This window comes from Micromys minutus (assembly GCF_963924665.1).
Source record: "Micromys minutus genome assembly, chromosome: 2".
NCBI classification, from domain to species: Eukaryota; Metazoa; Chordata; class Mammalia; order Rodentia; family Muridae; genus Micromys; species Micromys minutus.
The window spans coordinates 65,302,578-65,322,510 of record NC_137971.1 but is presented as its reverse complement, the minus strand read 5'-3'; the positions used below and the strand labels follow the sequence as shown (position 1 = coordinate 65,322,510).

General features: G+C 44.8%; 1 protein-coding gene across 1 annotated transcript in view; it reads right to left on the bottom strand.

Annotated features, from left to right (window-relative positions):
• Nucleotides 1–19,933, bottom strand: part of DHX32 (DEAH-box helicase 32 (putative)) — a 53,631-nt gene that overhangs the window by 9,857 nt on the left and 23,841 nt on the right. Inside the window, exons 3-7 of the mRNA XM_080912605.1 lie at nucleotides 15,507–15,700; nucleotides 9,169–9,556; nucleotides 5,100–5,345; nucleotides 3,404–3,503; nucleotides 3,161–3,319 (exon numbers count right to left, since the gene is read on the bottom strand). Of these exons, the coding sequence (XP_080768731.1) occupies nucleotides 3,161–3,319; nucleotides 3,404–3,503; nucleotides 5,100–5,345; nucleotides 9,169–9,556; nucleotides 15,507–15,700 (1,087 nt within the window). The remainder of the gene's footprint in view (nucleotides 1–3,160; nucleotides 3,320–3,403; nucleotides 3,504–5,099; nucleotides 5,346–9,168; nucleotides 9,557–15,506; nucleotides 15,701–19,933) is intronic.

Below are 19,933 nucleotides of genomic sequence, written 5' to 3'. Positions count from 1 at the left end.
CAGAACAAAACTAAACCCTTAGATTTAGTTTTTCTAAAGAGAGGTCCATGCCTCGGGAATTCACTCAACTGCCAGTAGCCTAGTTTCTTGTGCCAAGACCATTCCACACGGTTCACAGATCCTGAAAAGGCCAGAGAGCTTGCTGTGCTTGTACATTTCAATTATAAGTTGAGTTAAATGCATCGGCCACAAGCATCTTCTATATTGTTTTGGTTCCAAAACGATGAGTCAGAGTTCATCCGCAGCTACGTTTCCCCAAGCACAGCAGAAAATAGCAGCGCTTGTTGTCAGGAGCCAAAAGTAAATGGTGACCCTGGCCCCGTTGTTCCCAGTTATCGGTCTGAAACCTCATGAAGTAAGCAGCAGACAGGAGCCACACAGGGACCAGGGAGTTCAGGACAGAGAGCAGGGAGCCCACTGCCCAGCCACCTGTTTCCTTTCAGGTATCTCTGATGTTTGGTTTCTTAGAACCCTCTTGAAAGCCTACTCTTACTCCTGCCCTCACATCTAGTCCACCAAGCATCCTGTCCTGAGCAGAGAGATGCTGAGGTCACTGATATAGGAGCAGTAGGCTAGACGGGCAACGTTAACAGGTTAAGTGCACTTGGGGCTAAGGCTGGTGCTGCGAGGTACAGTGATACCCAGCCTGCATTCTCTAGAGCCCACCCCTACGATCCTACCATCAGAAAAAAGAGTCTGGTCTGGAATGTGTCTCAGTCGTAGAACACTCTCATAGGATGCTCGGGCTCTGGGTTCAATCCTTAACAACAAAAATATAAAAGCAACAAAAGCAGTGAAAACCCTTCTGCAGAGACTTCTGGAAGGCTCACTGTAGCAGATCCAACTGTGGCAAACGCTGGCTGGCCATGTGAAGTTCAGGGACCATCATGTAGAAAGAAGAAAGCCGATGATACTCTCACCCCAGATGTCATCATCAGGGCCAGGACAAGGTGAAGGAGAGCATGTAGACAAACCTGGGTCACACAGCTCCTGTTTTAAACACTCCTGACTGGCCTTCTTGCTGACTTACCTGTCTTGCAAAATACATCAAAGGACACAGACATTATAGGCAGATTGTTATTTACTTCTAGGGCAAGTACCATGGAAAAGTTTAATCACTGGCCAAAAGTGTGGGAAATTCTTTTCACATAAACAGAAGCAAAAACTAAGGTACTGATTAAAGAGCAGTCAATACTTTAAGTTTGAGCCCTTCATACAGTGATCTAGACATTTGCTTGCTTTTTAGGAAGCTAAGCTCCAAGTCACAGAAGAAAGGAGGTGAGAGAAGAGGGACCCTGCTCTGACAGCCCAGTGTTTCCCTGGCCATGGGGCTGGGTCCCCATCAGCTCCAGGAGCATGCTGGGTAGGGAAATGGGGAAGCGTCCTGGCTGTGCTCTTCACCTCATTATTTGTAGGCACCTGCTGCTCATGCTTGGCAAGGAGCACTGAACAAAGAGCACCGGAGACAAGAGGGAAAGGCACCCAGGAACTTTCAGTAGGGAAAGAAGGCAGGACAGTCAGACGCCAGCCACTGTTAGGGCAGGTGCCACCTGCTCCATCTGTATCTATCTATCTATCTATCTATCTACCTATTCTACCTATCTATCGACTTGGTTTCTCATCTGTAAAGTGGAGCAAAAAAAAAAAAAAAAAAAGCATCCACTCACTGGGCTCCTGTCGTAAATGATTTAACACACCAGTAAACATATATAAACGACCAAGTATTTAGAGAACAAGCGAGGATTTAAACAGATAAGATACACAGACTAGGGCTTCCTCACCAGCTGGTTGTTGACATGGACAGCTGCCATCTCTCAGACACTGTATCTAGAGCCAAAGAAGATTTAACCCACCCCACCACAGAGAGGACAAACCAACTGGGAGTTGGCTTCCTTTTGAGCACGTAACACTGCCCTGACTTGGGCATAGGTGGCTGTCCCTCAGGTAGCAGTTGCTTGGCCTAGCTTCACTGGCCTTTCTTTCCAGGGCCATAGGCTCAGTAAAGCCCTGGAAGAAACTGCTCAGATTAGGATCCAAATGTCTCAGTCTTGCTTCAGGAAGCTCCCTTCCCTTATGTGTTTGACCTGAATTGCAAAGAGTGAAACCTGAGTGGGTTTCCCCAGATGCTAATAGGACCCATGAGGACTCCCAAGCCACTTGGAATGTCTCTGACTTTCTGCCCATCTTGCCCTTAGATACCAGTGCTCCACTGTCCCTCCCTATGCTGGCCAGTCCTGGTTCCAGTGTCCAAAACATAAGACACTCTCTGGGCTGGGGAAATGGCTCAGTGGGTAGTTTTACTACACAAGAATAAGGAGGTAAATTCAGATTCCAGAAACCACATACACAGCCAGGCCCCTAGTGCACATCTGAATCTCAGGGCCTGGGGGAAGGGACGGGCAGTTAGAAGAATCCCAGGGGCTTGCTCCACGGTCAGCAGGTAGTAAGCTCCAGGTTCAATAACAGACCCAGTCTCAAAAATAAAGGTAAAGAGTGATACAGGAAAATACCTGATGTTGACCTCTGGCCCTTATGCTGGCTAGTCTTATGTCAACTTGACACAAGCTAGAGTCATCTGAAGGGAGGGAACCTCAATTGAGAAAATGCTTCCATAAGATCCAGCTGAAGGGAATTTTCTTCATTAATGGTTAATGGGGGAGGGCCAGCCCACTGTGAGTGGGACTGTTCCTGGCCTGATGGTTCTGGGTTCTGTAAGAAAGCAGGCTGAGCAAGCCATGTGAAGAAAGCCAGTGAGCAGCATCTCTCCATGGCCTCTCTATCAGCTCCTGCATCCAGACCACTGCCCTGCCCTGCCTGAGTTCCAATTCTGACTTCCTTCCATAATAAACAGTGATCTGGAAGTGTAAACCAAATAAACTTTTCCTCCCCAGTTTGCTTTTGGTCATGGTATTTCATCACAGCAAGAGTAACCCTAACTAAGTCAGCCTTCACCACACACACACACACACACACACACACACACACACACACACACACACACACACCCTAGGCTTTTCTCCTTTTAAATTTTGAGATAAGTTCCTCTTGTGACGGTGACAAGGTCAGCACTAAGGAAACTCCTGCTGGCTTACAGTGATAGGTGCCTCGTGTCCCCAGGAGCCATGATAGGAATAGGAAGAAACCCAGAATGTAAAGCTACCTGGCCTGTTCATGAAGTCGCAGCGGCCCAAGCCTGCGATGTCCACCCTCTTCATGAAGAGCACCATGCTGGTCAGGTTGGCCTCCTGCATTTCCGCTGGCTTAAGTGGCCTCATGTCTTTGGAGGCAAATTCTTCAGTGTACAGACAGAAAAGTTTTCCTTAAAAAAGTCAAGGGAAATGGCTTCAGTGTTGCTGTGGCATCCCTGATGGACTTCGTGCTGCTATTGTGCCCACCACACTACCTGAGGGAGAAGACCCAAGGAGCTGCTTCCGGATCTCTGCTTGGCTTTGGCTGATGGGCTGCAGGACAAGGGAGTTGGCTCTGATTCGGGGGTTATATACCTTTAAAGGAAACACAGCATGTTAGCTCCTGGACACTCAGATGCAGTTACCTTCCTCTGCCCCTAAAGAAATGCTGCCAGCCCTTTTCTTTGGTATCTACCACACACTTATGAGATAGAAACTGAAGGGACTTGGCCTATGGATCTGCAAGCGACCTGCTTCCACTGCACTCTGTGGTATAGGACCTCAGTATCACCTGACACCTCATGCTGGTGAGTGGGGACGTCCTCCTCAGACAGACAGACACACACACACATTGCCACATGAAAGAAAGGGTTTTCATTCAACAGGGCTGAACTGACTGGATGTTTTGTTCAGGCTGACTGTTACATTAGTGGGCCCATGATTATGACTCATGTGGGATTTTCTGAGTAGTACACTCACTGTAAATGCCATGCAGGACTGATAGTTACTCTTGCGTGTGGCTTAGAAGGGGAACCGCCAGCCTATGCTCTAGGAACAGTGAAGTAACTGAAGACTCACTCTAATAAGCCAGGTGTAGCAGTGCAAACACTTGGAGACTGAAGGCCAGCCAGGCTACAGGGCAAGATGCTGGCTCAGAAGAGACAATCTACAACTTGTTTCAAGGGAACTTTTATACAAATAACTTATATTAAGATATTTCATTTATAATAACTTATTATCTTTAAATTATTGTTATTGTTGCTTGTTTGTTGAGATGAGACAGGGTTTCTCTGTGTAGCCCTAGCTGATCTGAAACTCACTCTGAGACCAGGTTGGCCTTGAACTCAGAGACCCACCTGCCTCTGCTCCCGAGTTTGGGGATTAAAGGTGTGAGTTTCCACTGCCCAGCTTTAATCATTTATTTTCTACAACATTTAGAATTAGAGGACTGGAGTGATGACTCAGTGGCTAAAAGCACTGGCTGCTCTTTCAGAGGACCCTTGTTCAAGTCCAGCACCCACATGGCAGCTCATACCTGTCTATAACTCCTGTTCCAGAGTATCTGACATTCTCACACAGACATACGTGCAGGCAAAACACCAATGCATATAAAATAAATAAATTACATTCAAAAAACTTTAGAATTTAAAAAATTGTTCAATTATCAAATATTTCAAAAGATAGTCAATTCGCTTGAAAGCAACTTCCCCGAAGATGCTAATTACACCGATAAATGGACAATCAGACACAATATACTAGAGAAGCTTCAGAAGCCAAATAATGTACTGTGCTAGTAGCTTACCTAAAGACATATGGGGTTGGGCACTGGGCTACTAAATGGCAGGCCCTGGTTTTATCCACAGTTAAAAGGGAGAATGAAAAGAGGAAGGAAGGGAAAAAGGGAGAAAGTAGATGGGCAGGCAGGTAGACCAGAACCAATACCTTTATGCAAAAGTTTGGTATTTTCTCAAACCTCTGATCCTCAGTTAGTTTGTTTCCAGACTACCAATATGCTAATGAGATACAGCCAAGACTTTAATTGACAGCTACAACTACTCTGAGCATATCTGACCCAATAATGAGAACCCTGGGTAGCAATGCATCCTCACTTTTTGGCTACTGATGTAGTAGGAACCTAGCAAGTGGGTGCCAGTGATGGTTGACCAACTGTGGGCCCAGTATGGTAATTACCTGTCTTCTTTCCAGACCAATATCAATAACAAATTTGACTGTGTGGCTCCAGATCAGAGACTCCCCGCAGCTGGTGGTCAGCACCACCCGTCTCTGATACACTTGACATCTTTTCTCGGTTTCATCCACTGGCCTGAACAGGCTGCATTTCTCTTTGGGATACAAAGGAATGACCACCAGCTCTCCCACGTCTGGGTTTAAGTTGGATCCTTCCTGACACACAATTTCATAGATTTTTTCAATATCCTAAAGTGAAAAAATAAATATCCGAGAGAATAAGTAACAGTTTCAGTAAAAAAAAAATCCTACAATTCTGTACAGTTTTAGGCAATAATACACACAAAGAAACAGCTAAGCTGTTGCCTTAAGTAAGGAGAGGGGATGGAATCATCCTTTAGGCAGGTTAAATGTGATTTCTATACAATTTCATTGTCTCTAGTCTGGAATGACTTTCCTCTCTGAAGATGTCCTACCTGCTTCTCTTTCTTCTACTGTTCTCCCAGCTTGATGCCACTCCTCAGACACTTTACTGTGAGCAGAGAAATCAAACTCATCCTCACACCTCTGTTCTGAGCCAATGGAACTAAGCACTGCTCAACAGCACCTATGGTTTCTATAAAGGAAAGCATACCGGCCAGGTGTGATGGCTCATGCCTGGATTCCCAGGGCCAGGGGTGGAGGCAGGAGGATTGACATGAGGTCAAGGCCACAGGACCCGGAGCTTTGCTTAGGTCACCTTAGATATCATTTGCCCCACATATATTTCAAAGGGGCGGCAGTAAAGCTGTAAGGTGAGCAGGGGGCATTTAGAACAATCTGTTCAAGTACACATCACACATATGGGGAAAAGAATAAATGCAATCAGGGAAAGCCTGAAGGCAAAGTATTTTGGTTTGCACAGTTCTCAAATCCCAGCTCATTTTTGAGAATAGATGTTACTTAATCTATTAATAGTTGCAAATTTTCCATCTTTTAAAATACAAGGCAAGCCACCAAATAGGAACTTCACCTGGCTTATCAGAATCATCAGTTCACTCAAACCCCCAAACTGAAAAGTTGGCCTCCCATGACCTCTGTGGTTTTTGAGTCTCCATCCCCATCTCCCCATCTTTAGCTCATGGTGCCTTCCTTTCTACACTGTTGTACAGTGGGTCTCATCACTGGAGGGTTTTGGAGGAGGGATCCGGGGTGAGCTGTTCCCAGGAGGCCTGTTCTCAAGTTGTCCTCTCAGGCACATACACACTTTACTTTGACAAAATCTTTTCCTCTCAAACTAAGCAAATAGTACAACTGTCTATATCTCAAACAGTGAAAAACAGGTCAACTAGAATAGTAAGAGAAAATTTTATCTTGCTGGCGTATGGGAGACAGGGGGTGAAGGATTAGGTGGTTAATTTCCTGTCTAAAAGATGAAATAAATGAACGATATACAGCAGCAAAAGAATTACTTCCTCTTAAAATATTGTTGAAAAAATAATTTTGGTAACTACAGAGATAATGTTTATACACAGGGTGTAAAGATGTGTCTCCGTACTTCCTTGCCTGCCTAAGGCACCCTCTGATTGAACACAGAAGGTGGGGCAACGGCAGAGGAACTCTGGAGAAGAGTTAGGTGTGGGAAGGTTTGCTACTCGGACTCGGAGGAGAGGTAACCAGCCATGTGGTAGACATAGAACAGTATAAACAGGTTAAGGTAAGAGCTGGGAGCAAGCCTAGCATAAGGCCTAGGCATAAATACATAAACAAATCTCTATGTCATTATGCAGGAACTGGGACATAGAAAAGCCCTATAGGTTATAGGTAACTTCCTGCTCCTCAAGCACAGCTGACACAGCTTTGAGGCCTTTTTTTTTTTTTTTTTTTTGAAGACAGGCTCTCTCGCCCCACCCCTGGCTATCCTGGAACTCACTCTGTGAAATAGGCAGAGAGATCCCGCCCCACCACATCCAGTTTATTCCCTCAGTTCCTGTTCAGTAAGTCTGTAGGACTCTGCTGTGACTACTCGTCTGCTGGAGACCACAGCAGCCACCGAGAGAAGGTATCTGAGGTCAGAGAGGTCCCGCAGCCATGCAGAGCAGCTCCCAGGAAACACCAACCCTTGAAAACCAGCCTGCTGGTCCCTTACAGTGATCTGGTTGGACTAAACACTATGAACTTAACTTATATCTGCTAATTTATCTCAGATTTTGTTCTCAGGTTAAAGAAGGCTGGAAGCACCCAGGTGCTCAGTCTGGTCAGACTGCGTCACATGGAAGCCACTATCATAGGGACCAGCTCACAGCAGGTGTGGGGACACACCTAAGAAGAGTGCACAGCTGACTCCCAAAACCACTGTCAGTGGCAATGTCTGCAATTTTAATTTCTTTTGTTGAAGATTTATTTATTTTATTTATTTGACTACACTATAGCTGTCTTCAGACACACCAGAAGAGGGCATTGAATTCCATTACAGATGGTTGTGATGGCTGGGAATTGAACTCAGGACCTCTGGAAGAGCAGTCAGTGCTCTTACCGCTGAGCCATCTCTCCAGTCTCCACAATTTGAATTTCTTAAAAACAGCTTTCACCTATGTTTGCCTTATATGGTACTGAAGGACCACAGCAGGTTTTAATTGAGTGTAGAAATCACAGCTTTGAGTATCATGAGGCAAATAACCAAGAGCTCTGATCAGGGACTGTGAGACAGGACATGGCTGAGGAGAGCTCATCAGGACCACAGTGGTAAGCTTGGAAGGCAGCAGACCTGGAGCGCTCCGGATGGAACGAGAGACAAAGCTGGCTTTCTGGCAAATCTGCAGGACCAGCAAGAGTGGGGCGGCAGGGCAGGGCAGGGCAGCTGCTGTGCATGGGATAAGGAGCCCAGCACGGCCCCTGCAGCAGCATCTCTGCTCTCCGGCCCAGGAAGGCGAGAGCTCCCTGCAGCTCTCATGGCTGTCACTTCCATAGGAGACTGCCATGTCTACTGGTCCGTATCAGAAAGGACACTTTCTAAGTTCCATGGACTGCTACTGCTAGCGCTCACCAGTTAAAAGGTCCCATGTCACTGATGTAAAGGTTCCATTACATTTACAAGGATCAAAGACTCTAAGACATCCTCTATGCCAACCCTGTTATGACCTTTCATTTCCAAAGCATCCGTTTGGGATTTTTTTCTTTGATGACAGTTTCACTCTAAGCCAAGGCTAGCTTCCACCTTCTGATTCTCTAACCTCACAGTTCAGTTTGGTGAGTCTGTGGCTACAAGCCTGCCTGCACCTGGCTGGTTTGAAAGTTTTGATTTTAACCTCAAAGACAACTGCTTCTCCCGTCTCCATCTGGCAGTTTCAACTTTCAAATGTTTAGAGGCCTAACTTGACTGTGGTTCCCTTCCTCAGGCTCCGCTCTGCCCCATAATCATACTGTTACTGCCCCAAGAGCCTTTTTAAACATTCTAAATTATGTCAATAAATCGCTACCATAGAAGATTAGTATTCAGAAGAATGTGTATCATCTACACAAACAACTGATAAATGTCCTTATGCACATGACATTCTAAACTTCCCTAAGGAAACAAAGTTAAGTCTCATGGCTCCTTTAGTTCTGAGCCCGAATTGAGGTCACACCTCTGAGCTACGCCCTCCCACGCCCACCCCCATCCTGGCAGATCCACACCAAGGCAGGGGCTCACTCCTTTGTAAGTCAACCTTTATCCCACACTTTCCAGTTCCTGTTAATCACTAGAACTCCTGCACACCTGCTTCATACCGAGCACGGCAACACTGGAGGCCGGGGTAGATCAGCCTGCTCGTCTTTGAAAAGAGCAGCAGAGTGTGGAGTCCTCTGTGTCCACTATGTCTCCATGAGAGATGGCCAGCCTCCACCAAGCTGGGTCCTGGATCCTCAAGATGCTACCCCATTCCTTCTCACCCCCGGCAGGCTCTGTGCCACAGCCTATGTGCAGGATGACATGTGCTGTAGGCAACATTTGCACAGTGGCTATGCAATGGGAACCAGGAGTTGCTGATGGAAAAGCTTCCCAAAGGAAAGCCTCTGACAACACTCGGATGGGTCGGAATGCGACTAAACTTACTTGTTCACAGGTCAGGAAGACCACGACATCCCCCTTCTCACCCGAGCGGTGGATTTCAAAGATAAGGCGAATGACAGACTCAAAGGAATCTTTCTCGAAGGAATCCTTCTGAGTCCCACTAAGGTACACCACCTCCACGGGGTGCTTATTTCTCACTTCTATGAGAGGCACATTTCCATAGTAGGAACTGAGTTTGCTGACGAGCAGAGGTGAGCAGTTAACAATGAGCTTCAGCTCTGGTCTTGCCAGCAGCACATCTTTAAGGAGTCCGAGCAGCACGTCAGTCGCCAGGCTTCTCTCATGAACATCGTCTAAGATGATGACACCATAGCTACCCAGGAAAGGATTGGACATCATTTCTCTCTGCAGCATGTCATCCGTGCAGTACCTACACAGAAGACACATTCAGGTTAGAGAATTCTCATGAACACCATGTAAAGGACTCCCTGAAATACACGCGTACGCTCGGCCCTTTTTTTGCAGCACAGGTTGCATTTTTTCCTTAGAGCCAAGATTCCTTTGAATCTGTAGGGCCACAGCACAGAACCCCACATTATCACATTTTAAATGTCCTTTGTACATGTTCAGTGAGTCCTCAAGGCTTACCACAGAACCCTGGTCAGAGGCCTCTCCTTACAGAGACCTGCAACCATTGATCACCACAACCAAGTGTCCTGCTGTTAATCACAAGCTTATGCAAACTCACTGGTACAAATGATGAGAAATGCACTTATCATTTGCCTGAAGCTTTGTAAACTAAACAGTATTATAGTGGAACATCCTTGCTGGACAGTTACCTCCCCTCCTGTCATTGGTGGCACTCTGGGTACTGCCATACACTTTACAAGGAAAGAACTCCGGTTCATGGCCCAGCTACTCAAATTAAGATTCTCACTGGGGGTTGCTGGTGGCAACTGTGTTACCAAGGTGCTAACATCATTAAGTTTGAAATGTTGCTCAAATAAGAGCAAACAGAAGTAGCTGTACAGTAATCACCAGTTTGGAGTGCTTGTGCAAACTGGTTAGCATGTCTGATGGGGCAGGGTGGTGGTGGTATTAGTGATTTTATTTGTCTAAGATATTGGCCTCAAATTAAAAATCTTCCAGCTTCAGCCTCCTTCATTAGTGTTTTAATAAATTCCCCGCCCCCAGAGCCTTTGAGATATTAAAGAAAATGTAAAGGCCACATGGTAATGACCCACTATCTTAAAGATTTCTTTCTGAATTCATACAGATTACTGTTTGAAGAGGAAGTCTTACGGATTTTCCACCTCTACCAGCACTTAAGACTGAGGTTGAATGGTCTGCTGGCAATGCTGGCCCTTGGCTGACATTTAGCTTGAATTTGGGGAGAGCTTCCACTCTGCCCCCAATGGACAGAGGTGGCTGTATCAGCCCAGGAATCGAGTGAACACTTGCTTTTTTCCTCTGAGGAGACCTATTCATGGCTCACTTGGCTGGCTTTGCTCTCTGTGTGCTTCACGAAGACAAGTTTCAGTTCTGAGGAGACTGTTCTGAATACAGTGAAGCCCTCAGACAAACCAAACCTGGTAGAACTGGGGACAGAGTATAGAAGCAAGCATTTCCTTTTAGTTTCTAGTTTGGGCCCTGGGCCAATATACACATTTCTCATCTAATCTCCAGAATAAATCCCGAGGGAAGATGTTACCCTTCCCATTTATAAGTAAAGAAAATGGGCCAACAACAGTTTAAGGAGTCTAGCAAGGGTTAAAAAGATAGAGTCAAGGTTTGTTTTGTTTGTTTTTTGAGACAGGTTCTCACTATGTAGGCATGGCTTGCCTGGAACTTACAATGTAGCCCAGGTTAACCCCAAAATTCTTACTCCACACAAGAATTAAAGGCACACACCACCATATCCAGCTCAGGGTTAAGATGTGAAGCAAATGATTTATCATATTTGATGCTGTTGTCAAATCAGAGACTACTTCCTGAGGTACCAGGGTTTGGATGGTAAGATTTTAGATTTGACTCTTCCTTCCACTTTATGAGATCAAAGCTTCACTCCGCCTTCTGCTCATATATACTCCTCCTGTGTCTTACCAAGTGAGCAGTATCAAATTGAGGATCATTCTTCAATGACCAAACCTAAGAGTGAAGTTTTTCTGAGTACAATATCATTGCATTTCATGCACGATGCAGACAAAGACATCCAAGATCTAGCTTTCCAGGCACTTTCTGCCAAAGTTAGCCAGGACACAAAGACCTAAGCTACTGCTGCCCTATTTCAAAGCAAATTATGTTTATGTCAGTTCCTTTCATGTCACAAATATGGCCTTGTTCCTTTTCAGCAAAGCTCGGCTGAGTAACCATCTAGTCAGCGCTCAGCTTCCTCAAAACCAAGCTTCCTATAAAGTGGAGGAGGCATGAGTTATGTAAATATATCCAGCCTTGGTTCAAAAGAGATCGGTGGCCTATTTAAAACTCAGCTAAATTCAGCATAGTGATGCAATTCTCTCCCTCCCTCCCCCTTTCCTTCCCTCCCTCTCTTCTCTTCTCTTCTCTTCTCTTCTCCCTCTCCGTTCCACGTCATCCTGTAACACTGGCTGGGCTGGAGCTCACTATGTAGACTTTCCTGGCCTCAGAAATCCTGTCTTTGCCTTTGGCATTCTGGAATTAAAGGTATATTCCACCAAGCCTGGCAAGATTCATTTCTCATTTTTACATTAATAAGATTCCATGTAAACAATGCTTTAAAAATGTTGTCATGGTAACTACATAGAGATGCTGTCAGTGTGATAGGTAATGTAACACAGTTAACACCTTAAATTCTCAAGACTTGTAAGAGCCAAGAATAACAAAGTTGTATTAATATTTGTATCTTCTAAATTTTTTTCTGAAATACTTTAATACTGAGTTTGACCCTAATGAAAACTTTCAAAACTTTCAGTTCTGAAAACTGAAGAGGTTTAAGAGCCACACCTGATGCACAGGAGATCCACTGCATAGGAGACCTGATGAACAGGAGCCCCACTTCATAGGAGCCCCACTGCACAGCAGACCCATGCACAGGAAGCTGATGCACAGGAGACTGTGGTATACATAGAAAAAAGCACTTTCAGGCACGCAGAATTTCGGTGTCTACTATCTGAAAAGGCCAGAAAAAAAGCATAAAGAGCTAAATTGCTTGTTTGGTTTCTTTTTTTTAAATAATTATTTACTTTTTATGTATATGAGTACACTGTAGCTGTCCTCAGACATACCAGAAGAAGGCATCAGATCCTATTACAAATGGTTGTGAGGCACCATGTGGTTGCTGGGAATTGAACTCAGGACTTCTGGAAGAGTAGTCAGCATTCTTAACCACTAAGGCATCTCTCCAGCCCTGTTTGTTTTTTAATATCATTAAAAAAACAAATGGAAAGCAGGCACACAGGCAGGCCACCCTATCTCTATCAGGTATCTGGGATGTACCCAGTAGGGTTGCAAAGAAAGCAAAGATAAAACTGGATATAGGACACGAGCTCTCTAATTAGTAAAGACCTTTAAAGTTTCTGACTGATGGGCTGGAAAGCAGCTCCACAGTAGAGCACTTGACCAGCATGTGTAAGGCCCTGCCCCACTGAGAAACATCTGTGGTTTTAGATTGTCATTCAATCGGAGGGCAGGAAAAATCACAGCCAGCATACCTCTCCAGGAAAACAAATTTGTTCTGGTAAAAATTGTGAATCTTTAGTTACCTTTAATTGTAACTGTAAACTAGCCACCACTCACACCAGGCTTCCGGCCTATCTACTCAGCCATTTATTCCTTTTAATGCCCCTGGAACAGCCACTGTTTTTTTCAAATGAGGAGACTGGAACACAGAGAACTCTGGTTGGGAACCTATGCAGAGTCCCTGCTAGAAAGCTCGAGAATCTGGCTGAGGAGCCACAAGGCATCCTAGGCAGACAGCATTCTGAGAGGAAAGTAGGGTTATTCTTTTCTTTTACTGTAGGGGCTTTTAAATCTTTGGGCCACCTTCAATTTCAGACCCTTCTCTGTCCTGCTAACAAGTTCTTGCAGTGAGGACAGGAAAGGCAGTCTGAGCAGTAGAGAACAGAACCTACAGTAGCCAGAACATTCCATCCACATGAGCTATGACTTACCCCAAGCCTTAGGGCTCCCACTCAGAGTCAACACTTTAACATGGAAACTCAGTGCTGCTTCTGCCTGACAGAATCCAGTGTTTAAAATAATCTTACTAAAGTGAAGTCTAAAGCATACAAAGTATGTTCTGCTACACTCTTACAATGATAGTATATCCCAGGATAAGTACTTCCATGACTTTCTCAATAATAATCATAATAATCATCATAATAATAACTTAACATTATGATTCATTAACATAAAAACTGTTACATCTAAGAGCTCTTTCCAAAAACTTTCAGAGTCTAGAAGCAGTGACTGCAGAACTTAGGTGAAGCCATTATTCGATTAAAACAGACAATTCAAAGGCTACTTCAAAGAATGAAAAATAAAAATGGAGGAGCAGAGGTGGGGACAGGAGGACTAAGGGCTTTGGACTAGCCTTGGCTACAGAATGAGCCTTTTCTCAACACCCCACCTGAGTCAAAATAGTGACTGGAAATGCTAAGCTTAAGTAATCTCCCTCCTCAGTCGTCCCGTTGTTTCTTTTGTCCTGTGTAACCAATCTCCAACTAGTTTGTGAGTTCCTAAGAGTCAGAGAAGGGGTACTTTTTTTTGTATGTGACCTGTATATAGTAGTAGTTTACAAGTACATATACACCCAATAGCTCCATACATTGTGGATTTTTACAAAAGTAAAACAGCCTGAAGAACCTTATTTAGGTCAAGGTGTTACTGGCCTAAACATTCCCTATGGCTGGACACTTGCTTCTAACAGTGAGTCACAAGGGCGTTCTGAATGGCCTTCCAAGCTTGGGCCAGGGCAGTACTCCCTCCTCCCACCACCAAGTTGGGGAACATTCTCTACAGGACAAGCATATCAGATGCAGGGACAGCAGTGTGCAGAATGCCACCCCTGCCCTGTGATTAGTTGAAGCAACACTAATCATCAGGAATGCCATGCACCAACCAGCATGCTACATGAGTGTGCAGATATTCTGGCCCTGAGACCAGTATATTGTATTCTGATCTCTTGAGCTCCTAGACGGAAGACAGTGTCCAGGGCCCTGAAGCCCATGGGGTGGTCACCTCTGGCTACAAGCAGTTTTGGCTATTCCTTTCAGAGTGGGATAGGCACAGGCACTGTCTGTCTATGAGGGAGATAGAATATATTCAGAGAAGCTCTGGCCTTGAGAAGTTACTTTTCCAGCTCTCCCCCTTCAGTTCTCTATGCATTTCTTTTTCCTGCTCTGAAGCCAGCCCAAAGCCTGATCTCTTGAGCTCAGGTAAGCTTGATACAGAAAGTTAATACAAACATCTGATAACATAGCTTACTGCAGCCTCAAAGACAGCTCACTCCACAGGTCAGGGGAGCCCTCCTGGTGCAGGTGACCCTTGCATTGAGTTCTGAGTGACTAGAAAGAATTGGCCAATCCCAGAAGAAGCAACAGACAGGACAAGTACAGTGATGGGTGGGGTGAGAACTTGTTTCTTTAAAAACCCAGTCATGTGAATGTTTTTGTTTTAATCCCAGGTGTGGGATGTGGGGCTGCTTCAGGTTGTTCACAGCTGCTAAATATTACTGTCTTGTGCTCTAGGAGGGGGCGTGATTTCTGCCAGCTGCAGATAGTTTATGTTTGGAATTCTGGGGACGTTTGAGAATGTGTAACTTTGAGAACCCAGAGAGGGCCGGTGGAGGCTGCAGCTTTTGCTGGTGGGAGATATTTTGACTAAAATTGAACTTGCCCCTAGAAACTTGATGCCCCTAGTCAGCAGGAAGTGGTCTAAAGAGGTCTGTGCTCCATTTCCCTTCTAATCTTTCTCTCCTACCTAATGGTGGGGGTGGGAAGAGTGGTAGATAATAGGACCCAATAAAGTAGCCAAAAAGTATGGCTAGAGATGGGTAGACAGCTATAAGACATAGATGTGGAAACATAGGTGTCACACAGAGCCTCAGGGGCCACATGGCGGCACATGGTCAATGACATGAACTCACCAGGAGGTACAGCTCTCTAAGTACAAGAAAGAAAGTCTTGGGTGAAACTAACAAGTTGTAATTTTCCCCCTGAGGATTATAATCACAGGAGTTTAGACAACGGAGAATACCAAGGAGGGAAAAGAAGGAGGGGTGTGTGTCAGGCAAGAGAGGGCAGTCATTACACCAGGAGAGCCTGACACGCCGAGGGCCAGGCCAACACTCTGAGGATTATAGAAACCACACCTAGGCTGTGGTGAGGCGTCGCTATACAAACCTCAGGATTGTTTCAGTGGTGCAGCAGTTCTCAAAGGGGATCACATAGCCAACTTCGTGACCAATATTAACATCCATCTCGTCGGCTACCCGCAGGGCCAGCTGGACTGCCGTCTGCTTGTGGACCTGTGTGCATATCACGCCCCCGTGCTGGTAATGGATGGAAAGGCAGTATTCAGCACACCACTGAGGAACCTTGGACAGGGAAAAATGACACAGGATTAGCCCTTGCTAGCAAAGATGGACAAGCTCAAAACACAGAAGAGTAGCTCTTAAGAACATGGCTGGCTTCATGTTCTCTAAGATCTTTTTCTTTCACCGGTTAATTACCAGCAGATGGTGCGAGGAACAGTATTCATCCTTACTTAGTAGAACTCTGAGTGATAGATACTATGACTTTAATCACTAATAAATGAAGTTGGGAGCATACAGGTGTTATTATAAAACAGAAACCATTAAGTTTTGACTCACAGATTTTAGAAAGGCAGTTAAGGACATGAAAAAAATAAAACCTCTTAACATTTTTTAGACTTGTTTATGTGAGTATTTGCTCCTGTATGTGTACCATTTGCAATTCAGCACCCTCAGAGGCCAGAAGGAGGAACTCATCTCTGAGAACTAGAGTTCTCCAGGGAACAGAACTCAGGCCCTCTCCAAGTGCAGCAAGTGCTCTTATCTGATGAGCAGTACTCCGGCACCAACCTATGCCATTTTTTAAGAGAATCATATAGTCACAAATTATTTTTTCTAGTAATCAGAAAGCCCCATCAAAGCTACAACTTTGTATGAGCTATTATGATTTAAAGAATGTAATATTAAATAGCATTTAAATACAAAATAACAACCCCAAATTAAAACATTATATTTATACAATTATAACAATACCCAAATTATCATGCTTAACCTGGCTTTACTAATGAAAGTAAAATATTTTGCCAATATATTATCTGGATGTAATTAAAAATTAACCTAGTGAGTCAACCAACTTGTCTAGAGTCGATTTCAAGCAAAGATGTTCATCAGCCATTTTGTTTTCAAAATCCTTTTATGTAAAATGTATTATATAGCTGGAGAGATAGCTCCGATGTCCACTGGCTGCTCTTCCAGAGGACCTGGGTTTGATTCCCATAGTAGCTTACAACTGTCTGTAGTTCCATTTCCAGGGGAAGCTGATGCCCTCAGAAGAGGGCACCAGACATGCATGTGATGCAGAAACATGCACGCAGGCAACACCATACACACACACACACACACACACACACACACACACACACACACTCACAACCATCTGTAATGGGATCTGATGCCCTCTTCTGGTGTGTCTGAAAACTGCAACAGTGTACTCACATACATAAAATAAATCTAAATAAAACAGTAAATACAATTTAAAAATTAAAGATAAAATGTGTCATGGATCAACTGACTTTTACTCAAATTGATTTGTGCAAGAACTATAGAGGGCACCGAATTTATTTCATATACTATAATCTTAAGGCACTGTTAATAAACTATGCTTTAGTACATGAATTTTTAAAAGTCCACGGTGTTTTTGTTTTGTTTTTTCAAGTCAGCGTTTCTTTGTGTAATCCTGGCTGTACTGGAACTCCCTCTGTAGACCAGGCTGGTGTTGAACTCACAGAGATCTGACTGCCTCTACTTCTGCTCTGCCTCTTGAATTCTGGGGTTAGATGTGTACTTACAGGTAGGTGTACCACCAGCCCAAGAGTGTTTTAAAAACTGATCTGGGTAGTAATAATCTGTTAACATTTTTAGATTATCTTGATGTTTGCTACTGAGACTGACTCATTATGGAATTGTTAAATTTTAATTCTCATAGTAATTTGAAATGTTAGTAATTCCAAAATGAGTTACATATTTGACATAATCAATACACTGATTAACTCAGGAATGAGCCAGGCACCCAGGAGCCCCAGGTGAGCTGGGTGGGTCTGTTTCACAGAAGGTAGGTTTACCTATGTTTTTGTTTCCTTATCTGTGAAGCAATTCATTGAACAGAGGACACTGACCCCTAAGTCTGAGCAACTCATTAGTTTTCTCCAAGGCTCACTGCTATAGACCCTGCTGTGCCAATTAACAGCTAGCAGGCCTGTGGTGGGGAGGGCGGTGGTAAGATCATCACAGAACCACAGGCCCCTCATCCCCTCATTGCAGAGCCACAGTCCCCTCCTCTGTTCCCATCCCCTGCAGACTGAGTTGTGAGAGCAGTGATTCAGATTCTTCATCACCAAGTTATCCCAGTTAACCAAGCAAAACAATATCTTGGACTTTTCCAGAAAAATTTAAAATGTCTATGATCCTAAATAGTCTATCTTGAATTGTTTCAAAATCACTGGTCTAAATAGAAATTCACATAAAATTCTGTTTCCATCATTCCTTGGTTTAATGGTTAAAACCTTCAGGGTCAACCTGACAGGATTTAAAAATCACCCAGGACATATCTGTGAGGGCATTCCAGGAATGTTTAGCAGAGGAGGGAAGACTCGTGTGTAGAAAATCATGCTATAGACTGGAGTCCTAGACTGAATAACAAGGAACAAAGGGGGCCAGTTCACCCTTCACTCCACGGATGACAGGCCTGCTGTACTGCCCAAGGACCTGTGTTCATGCCTAGCACTGATGTGGAAAACGCTCCTCTGGAATCCCAGCTCTGGAGGCAGAAGCAGGCAGACCCCAGGGCTCTCCAGCCAGTCTAGCTGAATCAGCAAGCTCCAGGGGATTGGGGAAGGTCAGTTCACAGTGGATAGAACACCCAGCAGAGGAGGGAGCACATGCTTGCTCAGAGGACAGATGTTTACTTAGCAACCAAATTCACAGCTAATTACAGAGCTCGGAAGACATGTCCATTACATGTGGATAATAACAGTAAGCCCCGAGACTGCAGGCTGTAATGTTCTCTCTCTGAACAGAAAAGGAGTCCCGGTGTTAGAATGCCTACCCTCATTGCCTCATTACTCTAGGCAAGCAGTTCTCAACTTGTAGGTCCTGACCCCAGTTGGGGTGTGTCAAACAACCCTTTCCCAGGGATCACCTATGATCTTAGGAAAACACAGTTATTTACATTATGATTTATAACAGTAGAAAATTACAGTTATGAAGTAGCAATAAATTAAGTTTATGTCTGGGGGTCACCACAACATGAGCAACTGCATTATAGGGTCACAGTATTAGGAAGGTTGAGGACCACTGTTCTTATCAGGGGCCATTCTGGTCAGTCCTTGGCAAATGTCAGGTACTGCTAAAAAGAGCAGGAGTCAGGCTGGGGAGCTACCTCCCTGGTTAAGAGCACCAGCTGTTCTTCCAGGTCTTGAGTTCACTTCTCAGCACCCACATGGTGGCTCACAACCATCTGTAATGGGTTCCCTCTTCTGGTGTGTCTGAAAACGGAGCACTCATATATACTCATAAAGCCAATAAAAGTATTTAAATTTTTTTTTAAAAAGGAGCCAGAAAAAGCTAGAACTCTGGCTATTTCATAACATCATGGGACAGAGAAACACTTTCCAGGGAGCCTGGTACTCTGTACCTCTGCATTAGTGAGCACTGTGCCCACTGCTCTATTACAGCTCCTTGCTTGAACATTCCTCCACTGGGGGCTTTTCAGTGTCCCTTGAGGACCCCTTACTCTGGCCATCTCGCAATCACCTGCTCTTCAGAGCGCTGAGTACTCCCTGCAGTTTCTCTTTGGAGGTTCCTTCCCCACCAGAATGTCCTACTTTGGGCAGACGAGGAATCAAGATGGATCTGCGGGAGCCACAGGCATGCAGCAAGCTCCATCTTTCCACAGCCGCTGGGCTTGCTCTCTTTGGGGAAGGTAAATTATGACACACTGTGAGAGCAACGGCAAAGAGAGGGAACTGCTCCTTCACCTCCTGAAAAAGAAAATTCTTCAAAGCAGCTCATCTGGAGTTTGGCAGCAGACAACACCCATGTCCAGATGCATGGTCTACAAATTCCCACCAGCTGGAAATCAATCATGCAGAACCATCCTTCAAATTATCATACTTCCTCAATCCATTTCCTATAAATGGTTTTATGAACTGTCAGACTTGCCAACTGCATAAAAGGCCTCACCGTGAGCCATGTCTTCTATTCTGTTCACAGCTTCACCTGCTTCCAGGACTCCTGGGGCAGGAGCAAGTGTCAGGGTAGACGCCAGTAATGTCTCCTGACTTGAGGGCAACGCAAGGGGTGGGTAACCTGAATTCCCACTGGTTTTGTGGCCTTCTATTACTAATGCTCTCTCCTAGTACGAATTCAGGAGGTGAAACAAAAAGATTCCAATCCTCATGCTTGAAAGCACAGCACATACAAGAACACAGGCTGTGGGATTCTGGGAAGCTTGAGGACAGCTGCTCAGCTCTCTTATAAGAATCCACCAGCCAAATTCAGTTCTGAACTCTGAGCAAC